This window comes from Podarcis bocagei, assembly GCF_964188305.1.
Source record: "Podarcis bocagei genome assembly, chromosome: 7".
Lineage (NCBI taxonomy): Eukaryota > Metazoa > Chordata > Lepidosauria > Squamata > Lacertidae > Podarcis > Podarcis bocagei.
The window spans coordinates 66250218-66271862 of NC_138132.1; the positions used below are offsets into that span (position 1 = coordinate 66250218).

Below are 21645 nucleotides of genomic sequence, written 5' to 3' on the forward strand. Positions count from 1 at the left end.
CACAGGGTTGTTGTGCAGATACAAAGAGAGAGAAGGAAAGAACCATTTATGCCCATTAAGAGAAAAAAAGATGGGATATTCGATAAAGAAAAAGTTCAGGGGGTTGGTGTCTATTTCGCACAGCAATTTCCCTCCACCCCACACCACCTCCACAGAGATAAGACTATGTTCCTTCTTTGCTGTAAAACACAGCTTCTTCATCACTGTAATGTGCTGCGTTTTTCCCTTACAGCCATACAGGCCCCGGTTAAATGGGTTGTTTAATGAGACGTGAACGCATCCGAATACTTAAGGTTTCGCCTGCCTTTTACATCATTCCTTGTCACCTTTTTAGTCTGCTGGAGCGTTCAGACCCTGCGAGCCTGCTTCAAAAAGCTGTGCTGCCATCCTTGTACCTAGCTGGTATAGGGGTTTTGTTCTCCACCCCACCTCCCACATACCTAATTGGAAGAGAAACAGGTGCCCCCACTTTTGTGGAACCATATGTGGTATAAAATGGCCTAACTGGCTTCAGGTGGGCTGCAGGGACAGCCTTCCACCCACACAAACATACGAGTCTTCCTGCCTCATAGGACTCTGATCCCGTTGCTGCTGCCATTTTGCTTGGTAATAGGGCAGGCTTAGCCAATCCAGAGGCTTCGTTCTGCCTGCAGATCACAGGCGTCAACACTGCATGCCAGATTCCCCTCTGCAGCCTGGGTAGCAGCTCATAAGGCGGGATGCAGTCCAAGTTGCAGATCTGAACATTCGCCATTCAAGCCCTAGCCAGGCCATCACTCTGTGATGGGCAGAGAACAGAAGAAGAGCCTTCTTGATCAGGCCAATGGCTCATCTAGTCCACCATCCTGTTATCACATTGGACAAACAGATACTCCCAAGGGCAACCTCCAGGCAGGACCCAAGCACAATGACACGCTCTCTTCCTGTGGCTTCCAGCAACTGGTATTCAGAAGCATTGCTGCTTCATAAAGGCAGACCATTGCCATCATGGCTAATAACCATTGGTAGCCATATCCCCCAAGAATTTGTCCAATTCTCTTTTAACATATCTAAGGTAGTGGCCATCACTGCCTCCTGCAGGAGTGAGTTCCATAGTTCAAATATGCACTTCAAGGAGGGCTTTTTTTATCTGTCCTGAAACTTCCAACATGCAGCTTCATTGGATGTCCACAAATTCCAGTGTTTGAGAGAGGGAGAAAAACTTTCCTTTATCCACTTTCTCCATGCCAGGCATCATTTTATAAACATCTGTCATGTCTATCATCTCAATCACCTTTTCTCTAAATCAAGAAGTGCCCAACCCTGGGATCTGTCCTCATAGGGGAGTTCTCTCCAAAGCTCATCCTTGAGGGTCTTTAGATAAATCTTGAGGTGCACCATGGTCTGAACAGTCCCTGGTTAAAAGTGTGGTGTGGGGAGCCAGGGGGGCTGTTGTGGTTAGTGCCAAACCCCCACCCGTCGGTCATGAAGCTAACAAAGTGACCGGTCACTGCTTCTCAACCTAACCTACATCACAGGACTGTTGTGAGGATTAAGTAAGGGGGGGGAAGAGCCATGTACATCACCTTGTGCTCCTCAATGAAAATGCAAAAAAGAAAATAAAAGAAGCAAAACAAGAGCAATAAAAATAAACAAATAAGACAAAAGCTCACATCACTGACAACTTTGCTGGAGTGGACAATTCACCCTGCAGATGAAAACACTGTTTCCCTCTAATCCTTGAGATTGCTCCTTCCTTTTGTACTGTTAAGAGTTAACAATGAATCTCTCTCTCTCTCTCTCTCTCTCTCTCTCTCTCTCTCTCTCTCTCTCTCTCTCTCCTGGTTCTGAGCCAAGCTGTTCAAGGAGAACGAAGTTAAAGTAAGAGTGGCCATGGTCACACCACGCCTGGGCCAGGAAGGCAAAATGAACAGCCATCCTCCGGAGGAGTTGTCCTGAGCAACCAGCAACAGGGGTCAGATCTATTTTTAAGAGGAAGCCTATTGGCTGATAAGACACATGATGCAAGGACACTTTGTCGAGGGAGGCGTGGCCTGCACGACACCAGAAAGTGATGGATGAGTGCAATCCCTCTCCTCCGCTTAGCAAAGAAGACAAGCAACCTTCACCAAGAAGCATAGGAAGTACAGGATCAGGACAGCCCAATGCGAAGGCTACAGCTGCAAGAGGAGACAAGGATGGAGCTGGGGGAAAGTCCCTAACCTGGGTAGTGGCAACAAAATGCACTCCATACAAAAACTTTGTTTCATTCAGTTATATTGTCCCTCAGTTATTTGCCATCATGAAGCCAAATCTGATTGGTTATGCACCACTCTGACATTGTCCCATTTATTGTGTGATCCCTGACTGGGTGGGATCACTCATGTCAACAAACCCAGGATGGAAGAAGCAGTCGCGGCAGCCCATTTCCACGTCACCAAAATGGCTGGTTTCTGCATGAACATTTCTGTCTGGCTCAATTCCACCTATCCAGGTGGGTCGAGTCCCAAGCAGGCCATTTTTAAGTATTGTGTGTCCGAATGGACATGCAATCTTAGCTACTAGCTTACTGCTAAAAGCGATTTGGATCCGTAACATTCATGTAATGAAACAGTGTGGTTAATAATATAAAACATTGAAAATATAAGGAGAACGTGCTGGATCAGGCCAATGGCCCACCTACTCCAGCATCCTGTTCTCATGGTGGCCACCAACTTGCATGTGGGAAACCATCAAGCAGGGCCCAAGCACCAGAGAATTCTCCCCTCCAAGCAAATAAATATGAGCCAGATTAATTTCATTCCCATCCCTGGAAAGACACTGCTAAACACAGCTCCCTTGTGTGCCCCCCTCAGCATTTAGGGAGCACGGCCTGCCTTGACACCAGCTGGCCATGTCCAGGGTGAATCATCTCTAAACAGAGACTGGCAGTTCTCTCTCTCCAAGGGTCCAGGTCCTGTACTCTGGACATTGTTTACTATGGAATGATTCTGTTCACTGGAGGCCCACAGATTCTTTTGCGGTGATGGATGCAACGTTAATGATCTGAGTGAGAAGAGAGAAAGCATGGGCAGCACTGAACTGTTTCCCTCTGGAGCAGTCCATCTCCGCTCTCCATCCCTGGGAGATGCACGGATCTCTTGGCCAAAGACAATTTAAAAGCTCTGTGTTTTCCTGCTGGTAATATTTCAGTGGCAGCAGCGAGGAGTATGTTCTGAAATAGGCTGTCAGTAATTGTGACCTCCGTCAGCCTTCCCCAAAATGCAATGGAACCGGCTTCTGTGCAGCCGCTCCTGAATAGTCTCAATCAGCGTGACATTGCTGCTTCTTGAATAGACATATTCAGCCAGCAATTAAGGAGAGATCAGGAGACCAAATGGGGTGGGGGGGGGATGAGGTCCTCAGCAAATTGGGGTTGAAAGGAGCTGGCAAAGGGAGGCTGCAAAGAGACAAAATCCCAAGGCAGAGGATGAGCTAGGACAGCACAGGGCGCATACCCTCCCTCTTTGGTTCTGCCTCACGCAGAAAGAAGTTGCTCTGCTGAAGACATAATCTGACAACACACCAAACGTTCACCAGTTGCTGTGCTAGGGGTACCAGGAGAGGAAGGAGGCAGCATCTGCGTTATTTTTAATTGCATTTTATAATGCTGTTTTAATTGGCATTTCTGCCTTCTGTACTTTGGATTTAAAAGGAAAAACAAAAAACATTATATATAGTTTTGGGAGGGGGAAGTATAAATAAATAAATCCTAGGCGCACTTACTAGGGAAAATTATTCCCCGTATGAGCTGGCACTGAGCAATGCAAAAGATCTGCAATGACTTGTTCACACATGAAATGGCCTTAAGAGCTGCTCCACATATTCTAACCAAGGCAAGGACCGCTAGTTTTCCAAGGATACTGCCACACAAGAAACACATGGCCAGCACACGCAAGGAAATCTGCATCTTTAACCACCAGTGTACATGTGTCTGGGGAAACTACGTGCTTCCCAGGTATACATACCACGCGCAACATGCAACAAGCACCTGCTACATGTTCACTGTGGGAAATTCCACTAGCTGTCAGAATCTGTGGGGCTTCTATTGAAGCCACAATCTGGACCCCACCCAGCAGAGGACAATTTTAAAGACCTTGGGGATGGGCTCAGTGGTACAGCATCAGCTTTGGAGGCCGAAGTCCCCAGGTTCTGCTCCGGAAACTCCAGGTAAGGGTAAGGAAGACCCTAGTCTGAAACTAATGAGAGTCACAGACAGTGAAGCCAATACTGAGCTAGACAGACCAATGCTCTGACTTCAGATAAGGCACCTTTCTATTTATATTAGAACCATGAGGACTACCATCTTACTTTATTTTAAGGGAAAGGGCTGTAACTCAGTGGTAGAGCAGCTGCTTTGTATGCAGCAAGTTCCAGGTTCAGGCCCCAGGGGCATCTTGCTACAAAACTCCTGCTGCAAAGCCCAGGAAGCTATCACCAGTCAGAACAGAGTTGACATTGGGCTAGATGGGCTAATAATCTGATTCAGTATAAGCCAGCTTCCTCTGTTCCTATGACATGGGAGGATGAAGAAGTCTGGGCCCCTGAACCACTGCAAGAAGCAGCCAATGAAGCAGTCATTCTGCTTCACCAACGAGCACCTTCGCATCATATTGGATGAGGCAGCCAGGCCCCAAAGGGAAGGCATACTTAGGGGCATAAGCGAGGAAGCCAGAATTGACTAGGTCTTCCCGGCAGGTGTCCATGGTGAGCTTTGGAACCCTCCTTCTCCAACACCTCGCCAAGCCCAGGGATCATGGGAGGCAGCCCAACCCAGTGTAAGAGCGTGGCCCCTTTAAATCTCAAGAATCAGACTCTTTCTCTATAGGACTGGACCCCCCCCCCAAGTTGATTCCAGGCTAGTGCTGAGTTAAGGTTGCTTCACAGGAAGTGTTAGGAGCTCAGCCTACACTCAAGTAGGACCCAGGCAGACACACATACTCAACTGGCATGTTCCCTCCCTCCTGCTCAATCGTTCAGGAGCTTCAAAAGCTTTCTTTTGCCCGAACATCACAGCGACCAATGCCAACAGACATCGGCACACTTAGGGATCCGCAGAGTCTTTGCAGTTGCGTAACAGACATCAGCAACTCAGCATTTTGGCTAATCTACTTTATTTACATATAAACACACACGGAGCACTGCAACATGGCTCCCTCTCTCTCTAGCATCAGACAGCAAAGAAAAAAAGAACAAAGGACAATAGTCCCACTGCATGGAACACAGTAACACAAACATCCTGTCTCCATCACTTCCCACTCTGTGGAGTAAAAACATATACCGTCATGTAATAGACAACAATCCCGTGACTGCAATCATAGAGCAGGAATTCTAACAGGAAGTAGTCCATCCAGACTAGTGCTGAGTGAAGCAGGTTCTGTGGGTCCTGATCAAGAGGTCCAGACTGGTGTTGGGCAAAGGTGGCTCCATGGGGAGCTCTCCTTGGTCCTGAACCCCAGCTGTCTGCCCTACACTGTACCTCAACTGACTACGTACATCCCTGCGGAGCCCAGCCTGGAATGAGAAGGGTCTCAAGCTGAGTCACAACAAGCTCTGTCTCAAGCAGAGCCCCAGCTGGAAGAGGCAGTAGGGGTGTGCAGAGCACGCTCAGAGGACTTGTCCTCCCCCTCCTCTCTCATTCGGGTTTGATTCCGACCAGCTGAACTGCCTCTGTGGGGAGGAATGTCAGTGGCACAGCAGTGCCTCGATCACTTCCATTTATGTCACAATAAACTAGATTGTCTCCTAAGCACTGCTCCTCCCCTCCCCAACGCCCCTGTGCCAGCACGGCTAACTCAACTACCGCTCAGGATTATGTCAAGGAGAGTCTAAGTGAAATTGCCACCATTAAACTTTTTTTTTTTCAATTGACCCTCACCAGTTCCAGGTTTTAAAACCTATTAAACAACACATGAAACCCACCTCATGTTGAAACCAGAGCATTTGCAAACAGAATATAGGTCAGCACAGGTCCCAGCAAGGCAGAAGCCTGGGAGACACTGCGCTCTAGTGGCCCCACGGAAGAAATGCATCTTATTTTGCTGCTGCTGCTTCTAATGCCGCAGCAAGAAATAAAAGACAATTGGGAGGATTGTTCGTAATATCTCTCAGCCTAAGTGCTTCTCTCAAGCTGACAGCTTCAGTGGCATCAGGATTACCAAAGGAACTTTCAGTGCTGGTGAAATATTCAGGCAGGGAAAGGTCTCAACCAGGACTTTAAATGCTATCACATTATTTTGCCTCTTCCAGACTCTTCTGAAAAGGATGCTTTGAAGGGGGATAGCTAAACTGAAATGTATTTTGGCAGCAAAATCATGAGCAAACCAACTCTGAGCCCAAAGGATTATGGGTGCTCAGTTTCAGGCAGGGATAGGGGACCTTACTTCACCCTGAGGGCAACAATCCCTCGTAGGCAGCCTTTTGGGAAATGGATGCCAATGCCTGGTGGAGCCAGAGGCAAAAATGAGTGGATTCTTTACTTGTGTGCGATAGACTACATTCTAGCTATTCAAAAGCCAGCATTTTCTACATCCCATCCCCTATCTATCTATGTAGGCAATAAGTCTTTTATTGCATTCCAGCCAGGACAAAGAACTCAAAAAGAGTGTGGAACAGGATGAGTAAGGGGTGTGGTTTTTAAATGTTATTTATTTCATGCATTTATATCCCGCTTTTCCTTCAATGAGCTCAAGGTGGGTGGGGTACCTGGTTCTCTCCCCTCCTCGTTTTATCTTCAAAGCAATCCTGCATGGCAGGTTAGGCTAAGAGGCAGTGACTGGCACCAAGGTCACCCAGGGAATTTCACTGTTGAGCGGGGATTTGAACCCTGGTCTTCCAGGTCCTACACTATAACCACTATGCCACACTAGCGCTCATGGACTCAGGAGACTCTTGACGGCCAGATGGAAGTCTGCAGTGTTGCATTTGGCCCCCAGGATTGAAGTTCACCCCACTCCTGCTCCAGGGGGATGAGGGGCAAATGTCTGGTATGATTCAGAAGAGGTGCCCCCCTTTGACTGCTGGAAGCCATTCTGATGCCCACTTTCCACCACATCAAGCTAATCCTTACAATTACTTTTGCATAATATAAGAACAATGGTTCCATGGGGTAATCATATGTAGCTTCCTAAAGCCCCATGGGTCACACACAAGCTTCTAAGAACACCCTGTTCTCCCACAGGTCTTTGTAAAATTGTGCTCAATTCCATTTCTTTAAATGAAGAGGATCTTATTCCTGATTCCACAATGAAACTGGCTCTTTGCTAGGAGACCAAAGTTTTTGCTACCAGCGGATCCTCTCTGGCACTTTCTCAAGTGCACACAGTCCTAAAAAATTCAGTAACTGCACCACATTAATAAGGTAATAAAGGCGCATATGAGTGTTCACACAGGCTGTTAAGTTGAGAGGAATACAGTTAAAACATCCACAGACAAATGGGGAAAGATTAAAAAGAGCAATGCAAAGCAGATTTTGATGAACGGTGGGACAGCGCTTCACTTCATCTTTTAATGCAAGGCTGTACGTTACCCACCCCAGATAAAGGCAAACTATATAAATGCATTAATTCCTATTGCTGGTTCTTGAACAGAAGCCAGCCAGGTAAGGTTGCAGAGTTCAATGCAATTTCCTGTCTTATTGTTAAGTGACTGAATGATAAAGTCTAGGATCTGGCCTACGCAGTCAGCAGAATTACATGGTGCAGTTATTGCTCAGACTTCAGGAGGCGTGCTGCGTGGTTGAGGGCGCTTTCCCCCCCAAAAAAACTGACTGAGGAAAGGCAGCACCTCAGGATGAAATGCTCTAGCTCAGTTCTTCAACATGCTAGTTTTCTATCTGCAGAGATATGTTTCAGTTTGTTTTTTAAAGGGGAGGTTTTGGTTGTCGGTAAATTCAAGGAAGCCTCAGGTGTTAATATGTCACTTATCTAAGACTTTTGGGCAAGTGGGAGAGATATAACCAGTGGCTTGTCTCCAGGTAAGTTCTACTCAGAGTAGACCCATTGAAATGAATGGACCTAAGTCAGTTATGCCCATTAACTTCAGTGAGTCTACTCTGAGCACGGGCACTGGAGACAACCCAGCAATGGCCAAAGGTGTTTGTAATTTCTAGGATTAGAACGTGTGACTCATAATGTTCCTATTCAATCCAAACAGAGCGTGGTGGCCCAAAAATGCTTCTCCATCTTAGATCATAATTCAGCTACTATATGGAATGCTTCCTGCCTCACCATCTCCTTCTTTTCTCTCAAACTTATGGAAGCAAGAGAAGCAAGGTCTCTTCACCTGCAGCCCTTTCCCTACCTCCGGTGCCCAGAATCACTGCAACAGCACCCCAAGTACAAGGAATCATGGGAAATATAGGTCTCCAGGTTCCTAAATCTACATTGTGGTCCCAAGTTCACCGAATTATTACATTTCCCATTTTAGGCACCAGACAGAGGAAGATGGAAAACCCACAGGGAGAAAGGTTAGTTTTGCCATGTACATTTGGTTGAAAGTGTTGACAGCACCTGTCTAGCGCAGGTGTAGGAAAACTTCTACCCTCCGGATGTTGCTGAATCACAACTCCCATCAGCCCCAGCAAGGGTGGCCAGGGATGATGAGAGCTGAAGTTCAGCAACATCTGGAGGGGCAAAGCTTCCCAACACTTGGTCTGGGGCAGGGGTTCATTGTATGCTACTAGCCACAATAGAAGCTCTGCTCTGCCTCCGCAATCAGAGGCAGTAATGCTTCTGAATACCAGTTGCTGGAAACCGCAAGAGGGGAGAGAGAGCTCTTGCGGTGTTTGGGTCATGCCTGCAAGATACCCGCATAAGGCTGGCCACTGTACAAACAGGATGCTGGATGAGATGGGGCCCCTTTGACCTGAACCAACAGGCTGCTCTTAAGTTCTTATGGGGTGGGGCCAGGGGAGCACATCCCAGAAACATCTAGCCCAGATACAGTGGTACCTCGGGTTAAGAACTTAATTCGTTCTAGAGGTCCGTTCTTAACCTGAAACTGTTCTTAACCTGAAACACCACTTTAGCTTATGGGGTCTCCCGCTGCTGCTGCGCCGCCGCACGATTTCTGTTCTCATCCTGAAGCAAAGTTCTTAGCCCGAGGTACTATTTCTGGGTTAGCGGAGTCTGTAACCTGAAGCGTCTATAACCCGAGGTACTACTGTATTACAAACTGAACACTTTTTCCAACCCAGGAGTGAAATCTCCACCTTGTAGTGCAACGAAATATGAAGAGAAGGGATTCTGTCTAAGCATTAGGAACAACTTTCTGATAATAACAGCTCTTTTGATAGTGGAATGGCCTCCCTCAGAAGGTGGTGGCCACCTTTCCAGGGATTCTTTAGCTGTGATTCCTGCATTGCAACGGGCCAACTCTACAATTCTATGACCTCAGAAGGTGGTAGACTCTCCTTCGCAAGAAGCTTTTAAGCCGAGGTTGGATAGCCTTCTGTCGGTGATTATTTAGTTGCGATTTCTGCTTTAGAGGGGGATGGATTGCAATTCTATGACTCTATTCTATGAGTCAACTCCATCTTAGCAGAGCTTGACGGAGGGCACTGTGTTCCCTTCTCCAGCCACAGCGCTTGTGTGGCTGCCACTGGAGCGCGTGGCTCCCATTACGGAGCCCACGTTCGTGCACCAGAAACAACAGCCTCTCGAGCTGCAGGCAGCTGAATGGCGGCACTTAAAAGGCTGGGAAGAGAGTGGGAATCTCGCCAAGAAAGCAGAGCCCAAGTTGTTGGCCTTATCTCTCCAAATTCTCCGACTACAGCAGTGCATTTTAAGTGGTCTCTCCCCACCTCCACCAAGTTCTGGAGTGGAACAGACATCCCGCTGTGCGTTTGAAGAGTTAGCAATCTGGAAAAAGAACTCACTGGGGGACGGCGTGGGCGGAGGATTCTTTGAGAGAGGAGCCTCTCCCTTTGTGCTGCTTGAGGGTTTTCCAGCCACTGCAGGTTGCTCCTCGGAGCCGGTGGAGAAGTGGAACTGAACAGTCCCTGACTCAACCTGCTTCACCTGGGATTTGGAAAAAAGGAGAGGGGAGGAAGCAAGGACATCCTTATTTCTCCTGTTCATGTTGCCACCATGGAACAGCCAAACAGTATAAAATCCTAATGTTTTGGGTGGAAGGAATCTGACTTCTGCCCCAAGAATTCTGAGACCTGCATAAATTGTGCACATTTCTGCAATTTCTACTATTTGATGTAGTCTTGGCTTGACCTTGGGGGTAGAAGCACAGAATTTCTGCCCCCTATTCCAACCACTGGAGTTCTTGTTGGGCAGCCCTTCTGCCTTCTTAGATTTTAACAGGTGTTCACACACCTTAAGGACTAGAAACTCCTTTCTCTCTCTTAAAGAAGCTGGGGTTCTCAGAAAATACCTGCTTTAGTGCAGAATGCTCAGGTTCAATGCTCAGCATGTGGCTTTGCATCCCTGGAATCCAAGCCTGGCACACGCTCCTGGTTGGTTTTGCACCCTAGCCACTGGCTGGGACTGTTTATTTTTATTTACAGTGGTACCGCGCAAGACGAATGCCTCGCAAGACGAAAAACGCGCAAGACGAAAGAGTTTTCTGGTTTTTGAGTCATTCCGCAAGACGAATTTCCCTATGGGCTTGCTTCGCAAGACCAAACGTCTTGCGAGTTCTTGCGAGTTTGTTTCCTTTTTCTTAAAGCCGCTAAGCTGCTAAGCCGCTAAGCCGTTAACAGCCGCTAAGCCGCTAATAGCCACTAATAGCCGTGCTTCGCAAGACGAAAAAACCGCAAGACGAAGAGACTCGCGGAACGGATTAATTTCGTCTTGCGAGGCACCACTGTAGTTCATAAAATTTATATGCTGCTTAATTATAAGAAACCTCAAAGCAGCTTACAAAAATGTAAAACCACAAAATCAGGAGAAAATTGCCATATGTTACAGAATGCAAGAAACTAAAATTAAAACTGATTAAATTTCACATCAGATTTTCTAACCACCTGGCTTGACTAAACAAAAATGTTTTTAGCAGGAGCCGAACAGAATACAGTGAAGGTGCCTGCTTGATAGCAATGGGCAGGGAGTTCCAAAGTGTAAGTGCTGCCACAGTAAATGATTGCGTTTTGACAAATAAGTAATAGGTATTATGCGGCACATGTAGTAGTGCCAATTCTGCCAATTTTTTCTCATATGTTCCTCCCTTTGACTGCTCTTTATGGCTGATTTGCTGACTGGCTTCTCCATGTCCCTGGCTAGGGGCCTGTTGCCCCCAAACCACCAGCTCTGCCAATACTTTCCCCAAAATATGTTTCTGGGGATCACAACTCACCTCTTCTGAGCTCATGGTGGCTGGTGGTGTCTTGTAAACCAAAACGTGACTGGGATTATGTTGCACTCCACCTTGCAATGGCAGGACCACGTTTGAAGAAGCTGCGTCCGGTGAGGGGTTCCAAACAGCCCAGCGAATTGAGTGCATGTAAGCCGGCGTTGTCAGCGATGTAACGGATGGCGTCTGTGGTTCAAGGGTGCGGGGGGCAGGAATGGATGTGAGAATGAAGACATCACTTATCAAATGTCAGTTCCATGGGGCTGTTAAACTCTTAGCACCGCATACTGGTGTGACCAAGAAATGCAGATATCTGTGGAATAGCATCCCTGTTGAGATAAGACAGGCACATGCTTTCCAGAAATGGCTGAAGACATTTTTGTTCTGATAGGCTTCACTAGCTAGGTCTTTACCATGAATGTCCACTTGTTATGGATTTGTTGCTTTTGTGTGTGTGTTTTTTATAATTATGTGTTAATTGCCTTGAGACAGTGGTTTAAGGCAACTAAAAGATTCATGTTAGAATTAATTGATTAATTAATAGCTCTGTTTAAACTGCCCAAGATGGTGGCAATCGCTGCCTCCCACAGGAGCAAGCTCTGCAGATTAACTATGAGCTGCATGAAGAGGGACTTTCTTTTACCTGTCCTGAACCTTCCAACACTCAGCTTCCTTGGATGCCTGTGAGTTCTAGTGTTAAGAGAGAGGCAGAAAAACTTTTCTCTATCCACTTTCTCAATGCCATCCATCATTTTATAAAGTTCCATCATGTCACCTTTTACTTGCCTTTTCTCTAAACTAAGGTAAAGGTAAAGGGAACCCTGACCATTAGGTTCAGTCGTGACCGACTCTGGGGTTGCACGCTCATCTTGCTCTATAGGCCGAGGGAGCCGGCGTTTGTCCGCAGACAGCTTCCGGGTCATGTGGCCAGCATGACTAAGCCGCTTCTAGCGAACCAGAGCAGCACACGGAAACGCCATTTACCTTCCCACCGGAGCGGTCCCTATTTATCTACTTGCACATGACGTGCTTTCGAACTGCTAGGTTGGCAGGAGCAGGGACCGAGCAACGGGAGCTCACCCCGTCACGGGGATTCAAACCGCTGACCTTCTGATCGGCAAGTCCTAGCCTCTGTGGTTTAACCCACAGCGCCACCCGTGTCCCTAAACTCTAAACTAAGAAGTCCCAAATGCTGCAACTTTCCCCCAGTTGGGCTGCCCTTCTCCAAATCTTCTAGATCAGATACACTGGTTGTACTTTTTAATTTGGCAATGATAAGTGGAGGTGCAGGCAATGTAGAAGTTAGAAGGGAATGGTTTTTTAAAAAAGAGCACAGTGGCAGCCATATGAACACAATCTCCCTGTGACCTCGTTCCCCTGGGCCCCACACCCTATGTAAGCATCTATGTACTGATATGCCTGCCTCTGCCAACTTCATGAATCTGATAAAATAAGCGGTGGACCACAAAAGTTTATCTGCAATAATCTGTTAGCTTTTAAATGTGAATATGATTCATGATTTTGGATAAAATCAAGTAATAATCCAAAAAAAGCCCCTTCCCAAAAATAAATAGTTTCAAACTCCTTGCTGCTTCTAAAATGATGTGCTATGTTCAAGCTGATCCTGGAGCCAAAAAACCCTAGGATTTTTCAAAGGCAACTTCCTCCCACTGTACCAATGTCCCTATGTAATAAAACCTTCATTATCTGTGTTCCCACTCCACAGTCTATGGTAGAGTGGCTGGGAAAGGGCCATTGTAGCATTGAGGTTCTGGAGTAGGTGGTAGGTATTATTATCAGCAATAACAATAATTAAGCTTGGTTCATATTTTGTACAAAAGCAACTCAAAGTGATTTTTTCTGAAACGGCGACATTTAAACATCCCACCCACTCAAGGAGGCTTCAGATAATTAAAAGGCCCAAGAAAAAAGACATGTTTTTGCCTGGCACCTAAGGGTATGGAATAATCGCCAGGCGAGCCTCCCCTGGGCAAGCACTCCACAAGAGGGGGGCCACCACTGAAACGGCCCGTTCTCGGGTTGCTACTCTCCAGGCCTGCCATGGAAGGAGCACACAGAGAAGGGCCTTAGATGGTGATTGCAGGGTCCGGGGCCGTTTATATGGTGAGATACTTGGTAGACTGAGCTCTACTGATAGATCTGTTGATTTTTCGCAGTGGGTCAGGAAGAGCTTGAGACTCCCACTTGGCTGACAGTTGCAATGACTAATAGGCTTCCCTATCCCCCTAAATTGAAGTGATGGAACAAAGAAAGCATGTGGGCAGGAGCCAGAATTGGATTTTTGTGTGCAAAATGACTGTGAGTTAATTTCTGAAACTGATCGCAATTCCTGGCTGAGCATGTGCTCAGAAGCGCTCTGTTTCTTAATGTGTGTCTGCCCTTCTGGCCGGTATTGTGCACCCGATTCTAGTTACAGGTCCAGGGTTCTAAGAAATAACAATAATAAAAATAACAAAGCAGATCCTGCAAGGCTGGTGATAGTGTGGCATTCACACTAAAGAGGAGAGAACTGTTTCTTTTCTCCTAAGTCTTACCAACTTTAATATTAGCCCCATAAATCAACCCCAGCAATCAGGATTCACTCTCCAGTACCTGGAGCTCTACTACTAATTCTGCCAGTAACCTGACCTTCCAGAGAGAAAGTGATGCATTTTCTTAGGGACAGGATGGGCTGCAATGGTAGGAAGCACCATTCTGAATATAACATTATGGGCTGGCTTCTTAGCTAGAGAGGCTCAGGAGGCTCAGGCTGTCCCCGTTTTAAGGACTCTTCAGAAGGGTCTCAAAAGAAAAGCCTAGGAACTCACAGCTGCGTCCCAGCGTTTGAAATCCTTCTCCCGGCTCCCTGTAAATTGCTCATTACGAAAGCTACAAAGGCAATCAGCTTAGGGATTATCCACCCTCCAGAAAGGAGAGGGTAGGGGGTTAATTGGGTTCAGTGCGAAGCCACGGCCGGGCTGCGCAAAAGGGCTGTTGATGACACTCTAGAGCGCTGGGAGGCATGCTAATCTGCACATCTCACACTCATATGATGGGCAGACGGTCTGGTGCAGGAGCCTGATCACGGTAGCTCAGCATACAAACTGGCTTACTTGGGGGCACCCGCTCGGGTGCTGATCACTTTGGGGAAACTGCTTCCTCCTGTTTCATGGAGGATAATTTGGGATAATCAGCCTCATATGATCAGCATGCTTAACTCTAATTAATGCATGAAGGGGTTAAGACCATAGAGTAAGCTGCGCCACTGGGCTTAGCTAGGCCACACCCCCTCACCATGGCAGAAAGGGTTGTCAAGCCTTTGTTCTGGCACTCCACCCTTCCCCAGCTCCCAGGTTCTCAAGGGCAAAGGTTGCAGTGGACCTGGTGGGGAGCCCGGAGTCTGCATCAGAGTGCTTCAGCTTTCTCACCAGGGTGGCCTACTAGATCTCTCAAAGAGAAGCCCACAAGCAAGACCTGAGTGCAACCACACTCTCCCCATTTGTGATTCTCAGCTACCGGAAGATTCAGGGGCATGCCTTCTCCAACAATTGGAGACAGAACACTGTTATCATAGCTAGCAGTCATTGATGATGACATACAAGTCCATAACCTAAAAGCAAAGATTACCTTTTGCTTCACAAATATTGCTTTCAAAAACCATCCTGATGATCATAATTCAAGACAACTGGGTCTTCAACTATCTAAATATCAGGCCCCAAATATCTCAGGCAGAGATGGTTAATAAAGACCGGCTATTTTTATAATGCAAGCTATTTTAATGCAAGGTAAACCAGTTTGGGTTTGGATTTGACATGCAGAGCACAGGAGAGGAACTGTTCCTTCCCCCAGCAGGACCAGGTGCCATCCAGCAGGAAAGTGAATTCCATTATTACCACAGCCTGGCATGTCTAATTCAAAACAGGAACGCACAAATGGCGTCTTCTCTGACCCACAGGGGAGATACAATCGCCTATCTATAAATATTAAAATGTGCGCACTGGGTTGGTATTCACAGTGTGATGGAGCTGTGGGAAGCAATGGGCGCACAGTGCCCTCCTAGATTATGTATGGGGAAAACATCAGGCATGGGATCAGTACACATAAAATACCAATGAGATTTCTCTGATGCACTGACAGTTCTCATTCTCTTGCGTCATCCCAGCCCTAGCCAATAGCTTCCAAGCATGCAAAATATCTCACGGGGGGGGGGGGCGAATTGGCTAAGCTGCTGATGTATCCTGGGGATACACCATTTGCTTCTGCTGTGGTGAGCTGGTGGGGGAAGAAATCATGTTCCTTTATTCCAGGTTAATTAATCAAGCATAATTACAACCTGCTAGATTTGCATGCACAGATTAGAAAGGCACATTTGAAAGGTGACAGGCTCCGTTTTACAAATGAATAGACTGCTTTAATCCTAAATTTAAATGGGTGCTCCAGGGTTATTGCACCAGACCTTTCAAGATTTGAGTTAGTTACGCCTGCTCACACATCTGTTGAGACCCAGCTTGCAGACAGCTCTGACAGGGGCTCCCCAAGTTGTGAAGCTGAGCTGGGGCCACCTGCCCAGGCAATCTCATAGCCCTGGAATCTCAATTTCAAAGAGGATGGATCACTTCACCGGGTGTGAACCCAGGAGAATCAGGTCACGTAACCCACAGCCTGGATTAGGCTGCACAGTACACCAAGACAACTTCCTCTCTGATGGATCTCCCAGGAGAGAAGGCACAACCAAGGTCCATCATTGGAGCCCTAGGGCAAGAGCATCACTCCCTGGCATTCTCTGGGCAGCAGCTCGTCCAAATCCTGGCCATCGCCCAGGCTGCCTGGGGCTGCCTGTAGCTGGAATCCAACAACAACCAGAGAGCACCAGATCAGCTGTCTTCTGCCCTAAGGTCTCAGTGTCTGGGCTATAAATATGTATCTGGGCCAAAGCATCTGAGATGAACTCGTAAGACTTAAAGAAATCCAGCCTTCACACAGAAAACCAAATGACAGATAGCTCTAGCCTAGCATTTTTGTGGGCATGCTAGTGTTCTCTATATAGGGAATCATGTGGATTCCCTACAGCACCTGACTCCCACCTGCCACCTGAAGTTGAACACACGCATCCATGAGAACTAAGCATAACTCAGGTTTGTTTATGCAAAGCTGACCATCAACCACCATTGTGGTCCACCTGTCTGCATGAAGCCAGATCGAGCCTCCCTCATATTATCATTCAGCAAATAATGCCTAGGTATGAACAGAGGGGATGGAGCGGGTCCCTATAAGCCCCATTGTTTTGTTGATTATTACTGCATTGCTTCTATTTGCTCTCCTTAGTCATCAGCACACAGAACGAGTGAGTCTGGAAACAGGATACAGATATTAGCAAGAGAGAAAATCCCTAATACAAACTGGGTCAGTACTGGATAAAGGCACCTCCACCCACTACAACGCAATGCTGCCATCCCAACAGATTCCTTCCTCTACCCCTATTCTTTCACTCTAATTCCTCAAATCCTCCATTCAACCATCTCCCATGTAATTATATTATTTCAGTGCTTCTACAGGTCAATTTCCTTTACAGCAACATAGCTGTGAGGTGTCAAAAACTGAACAGAATTTTAAAAAATATCACAAATAACACAAACACACAATACCAAGCTTCTGAAGAGTTAAAGGAGCAAGAAATTGGCTTGTTTTTACTTCTGAGTCATAGAAAGCATTTGTGTGTGTATTAGGCCACTTCTCTTTCTGTGCTATGACCTCAATAATTCTTTAAATGAAAGAAAAAAATAGAGAGCTTTCAAGTGCTTATTCTGGAGGTCACCGTTTCTAGAGCTTTCCAGAAGGACTGCTGCAAGTCAGTATTTCCTGCACACACAGTCAGTAAGGAGATTGAATGCCATGGACTGAAGGGTGTGTGTGTGTGTGTGTGTGTGTGTGTGTGTGTGTGTGTGTGATTTAATATACTTATTTTAGCATGTTACATGTGACACCTTTGCAAAGCTCAGAATCTGAAGATGAGCGATGAAACACCTTGAAAGGCATCGGAAGCAAAACTGCCAATGGTGTTGCAATCAAAAACGGCTTTTTACTTTGAGAGTGGGTGCATTATTGCACTGGAAGGCAAAAAGAAATGGACTTTGGGAGACCATCGCTCACTGGCAGGCATGGCCAAACTTGGCCCTCCAGATGTTTTTTGGGACTACAATTCCCATCATCGCTGACCACTGATCCTGTTAGCTAGGAATGATGGGAGTTGTAGTCCCAAAACAGCTTAAGGGCTAAGTTTGGTCATGCCTGGCTCAGTGCTTGAGCACATGGTTTTCTTAAATAAGACTCCAAGTTGAATCCCCAATGGCATCTCCAGGTAGGAATACAACCCTGGAGACCCACAACCAGCTAAGACTTTCCATACGGATGGTCCCAGGTCCAATCCTCAGTGACATCTCCAGGAAAGGAAGGGAAACCCTGGAGACACACTGCCAGCCAGTGTGAGCAATACAGAGCCATTTGACTCATGGTTGACTGATGCTCACTTACTGCTGGACTCCAACTCCCAGCAGCTCCAGCAGCCCCCATGGCCAATGGCCCAGTGGATAATGGGAGTCAGGAGTCCAGCAATATCTGGAAGACCAGAGTCTCCCCATCCCACCCCACTCAGCTGTAGGTTATAATGAACTGTCTGCACCCTGGCTGATTTTATCTGTTGCTGTTTGGCAACTCTTTTAATGTATTCTGATTTCTTGCAACGCTTTTGTTGGGATCTGTTAGGTGTCTTGGGTCCATCTTTTTTTCTTCTTCGGAAACAGGAAGGGCATTCCTGGTTTTATAAATATACATAAAATATGTTTGCAAATATATGGGATTTTGTGCCCCACCTCAGACTCCCCAGCAAAGGCTTACAGAGGTGAAGGGTGGGACCTATTCGTAAGTACAGTTCAACAGCATGACATATGTTGGTTTAGAGAGGCTGTGGTCCCTCCCCAAATATTCTCATGTGGAAAGTTGTGTCATTGTGCAAGACCTTGACTCAGGGCAGAGAGCATCACTTATTAAGTCCTTTCTGGATCCGTGACACTATAATGCGAGAGGTAATCTTTCTCTAGGGTGAAAACACAGGATGTTCCTTCCCTGGAGACCCACAGCCAGTTCATTTGTTATACTTTTGACAATGTATTTGTCAAGACAAGGTTGCTCATTCCAACTGCGCAGCTGTACAATCAGGCAAGCGGCACGGTCAGGTATGACATCTCAGGCCATTGCCAACCCCCTGGGGAAATCAAGCCTTGGGTTGATGCATTGCCTGACAACTCCCATTGTCTCTACAGTAGGCTCAGGAACGGGCCCACTGTGTGCGGAACTCAGAGCTTGCTCACAGCCTGCAAAAGAGATGAGAGAGAGAGAGAGAGAGAGAGAGAGAGAGAGAGAGAGAGAGAGAGACTGAGCAGGCCAAGGAGAAGCTGGATGTGTTGAGGTGGCGCTTGCAATCTGCACAAAGATATGCAATTAAGTGCTCAATTAACGACTGACAGATCCTCCCAACCTCCTCACCTACTTTCGGAGGAGCTGTGAGGTGGAAGTGGAAGGGGCTCAGAGCCAAGCACAGGCCACCGTCCAAAAGTTACCAAAAGGGGGAAAGGGCAGAGTGCGCTGCTGGGGCAGCCAAATGGCCAATAGAATGTTGCTGGTTCTGGCATCCCCAGGGGCAGACAATTCCTCGATGGCATTTGCTCCTGGAAGTATTTAGGGCAAAGTTAACTAAAGAGTTACCTCCGCGTCTAATTAATGGTTTTGAAATCCGACAGCATCAAAGGGAATGCCGGGAGGAAGCCAAAGGCACTTTCATCTGGGTCTTTGTTGAGGACAAGGGTCTTTCCAGATAATAAGACATTTTTGTTTAGAGGAAAGGCAAATAAGTGGTGACAGGATAGAAATTTATAACATGCTTGGCATGGAGAAAGTGGATAGGGTTTTTCTCCCTCTCTCATAAGCACTAACAATGATGACTTCTTCCCCTTGCTAGCCTCCTTTAAGCCTGCCCCACCTTTTTCTTGGTGTGGGTCATGGGGGAAGAAATCAGCAGCATCAGTGGGGGCGGGGCAGTGGAGTGGCATCATAACATCAAAGCTACACTAGAATGAACCTGGGTGACTCCTTGCATAGGCATTTCCTTAGAAAGGAAGTCAGACCTTGTGGGGGATCAATAAGGGGTTGAGGGGCTCAGCAGGTGACCTTTCTGCTCCTTGGAGAAGGTAAGCAATTTGACAGCAAGCAAGTTGCTCTCCAGGTCAGAGCTGCTAAGTGCTGGCTAATGAACCAAACACTTCAGATCTGCACAGGTGGATTAAGGTGGCTAATTTCATTAATAAAAACCCAAGGAACACCTGATCACAGTGCGTGGGTTTCATCTGGATAAATAAAAGGAGCGCACTGGACTTTACTCCTGCTGTGTTGAAGGTGCCTTCACCTTTGCGTGGACATCAAGCGGAACACTTGAGACTGGAGCCCCAAATCAAAACGTTTGCTAATTGAGTTATATTGAAAGGGAGATCCGTACGGTGAAAAGGAGGAGGTCACCAAGTTCCAGTTCAAAACTAAGCCTGGGCAAGTTTCTTTTTCCTTTTGCTTTTTTTTCTGCCTCCTCTACAAAACAGAGAATTAAATTCATCAGCAGTAATTTTCAGCGGGAGACTCGGGCAACTAGGATTGTTTCCCACAGGCATTTTGTTATCTTCCAAGTTAAATATCCAGGGCCGAGCTACCCATTATGCAAAATGAGCCGGGAGAATTCCAGACTCTTATTTCTGAATGCTCCTCCATGTTAAAATATAAATAAATCCTACACACAAGGCAGAACTTGCAGAGCAGAGAGAGCTTTGCTAAAACTTTTTCTGATCTGCTGTTAAATGCAAGGAGTTCTCATGGGGGGGGGGACTTCAAGACTCAATGCTGGAGGAGAATCACTGGAGCCCTTCTCCTCCCACCACCTATCTCTGCTGAGAGTGCTTGTCTGCTAGTCCTAGATGCTTCGTATACCAGTGACTCCTCCACAGAAGTTCCCTCGGCTCCTGGCATCCTGCTCTCTCAATACAAGACAAACCAGCACTGCCACAGTGCATGCTTCATAACTGAGTGCTACTGCCTTCATAGAGAGCTCATCTTCTCTAGGGAGGTGGAGTCCAGATTATTCCTGCATCCTGCAATGGGCTCCGGTAGGCTTCAGGCCAGTTAGGACTGGACCACAATCTTGGCCAAGAGTGAGCAGGGTGGTAGGTTATGATTCATCAGTGGATGATTGCCCAACTAAGATTCTTGCAAGGTGAGTTAGACTTGGAGGACATAAGGAGAGCCCTGCTGGATCGGACCAGGGATCCATCCAAGCCATCACTGTTTTCAACATTAGATGCCTCCTTGTCCCATTCCTGCCACAGGTTCTCTTCTTAGCAGTAAGGTGAACTAGACAAGTCATGCCATACATGATTCTATGATATCACTTTAAACAGTCATGGCTTCTCCCCAAGAATTCTGGGAGCTGTGCTTTATTAGGATGCTTAAGAGTTGTTGGGAGTCCCCATTACTCTCCCAGGGCTAAAATTCCCAGCATTTCTTGGGAAGAAGGATTGGCTGTTCAGCCACTCTTGGAAGTACAAGAGGCAGGGAGGGATCTTGAGCTCAACACCACTACTCACAACTGCTTATTGTTTGGTATTCTCCTCAGGTACTGTAACCATTGGGCAACAGCACTCCTGACGGTCTTGCTAGGTATTCTCCCCAGGTACTGTAACTAATGGCATTTCCGTGCACTGCTCTGGTTCGCCAGAAGCGTCTTAGTCATGCTGGCCACATGACCCGGAAGCTGTACGCCGGCTCCCTCGGCCAGTAAAGCGATATGAGTGCCGCAACCCCAGAGTCATCCGCGACTGGACCTAACAGTCAGGGGTTGCTTTACTTTTACCTTTACTGTAACTACTGGGCAACAGCACCCCTGAGAAATGGCATCTGGCCAACCCCTATGCTGGAAAACTCACACACACACACACACCCAGACACCTGCAAAAATATGCAACTCCCCCTGGATCTTTCATCACTGTTTGGTGGAAGGTGACACTCCACTGAGACAACACCACTTAGAGAGGATTTATTAAGTATGATAGAACCATCCGGTACGCGTCAAGGGTAGCAGCAAAATTCACACTGGCTTCCCAGCCTTAAATAATTTTAAAAGGACTTAAAAATCAATTTGAGCATATTGTGCAATGCGCCTAAGCCTCACGACATGCTGTAAATCTCTGCAGCCACCCTCGCACTCCTCCGCAAGAAGGACCACTGCTATAT

At 47.0% G+C, this 21645-nt stretch overlaps 1 protein-coding gene across 3 annotated transcripts in view; it reads right to left on the reverse strand.

Moving 5' to 3' along the window:
* The window catches only part of NPHP4 (nephrocystin 4), a 96651-nt gene that overhangs the window by 35849 nt on the left and 39157 nt on the right, over positions 1-21645 (reverse strand). For all 3 annotated transcript variants that reach the window (XM_081203983.1, XM_081203982.1, XM_081203984.1), the window contains exons 10-11: positions 11323-11505; positions 9896-10037 (exon numbers count right to left, since the gene is read on the reverse strand). In XM_081203983.1, the coding sequence (XP_081060109.1) occupies positions 9896-10037; positions 11323-11505 (325 nt within the window). The remainder of the gene's footprint in view (positions 1-9895; positions 10038-11322; positions 11506-21645) is intronic.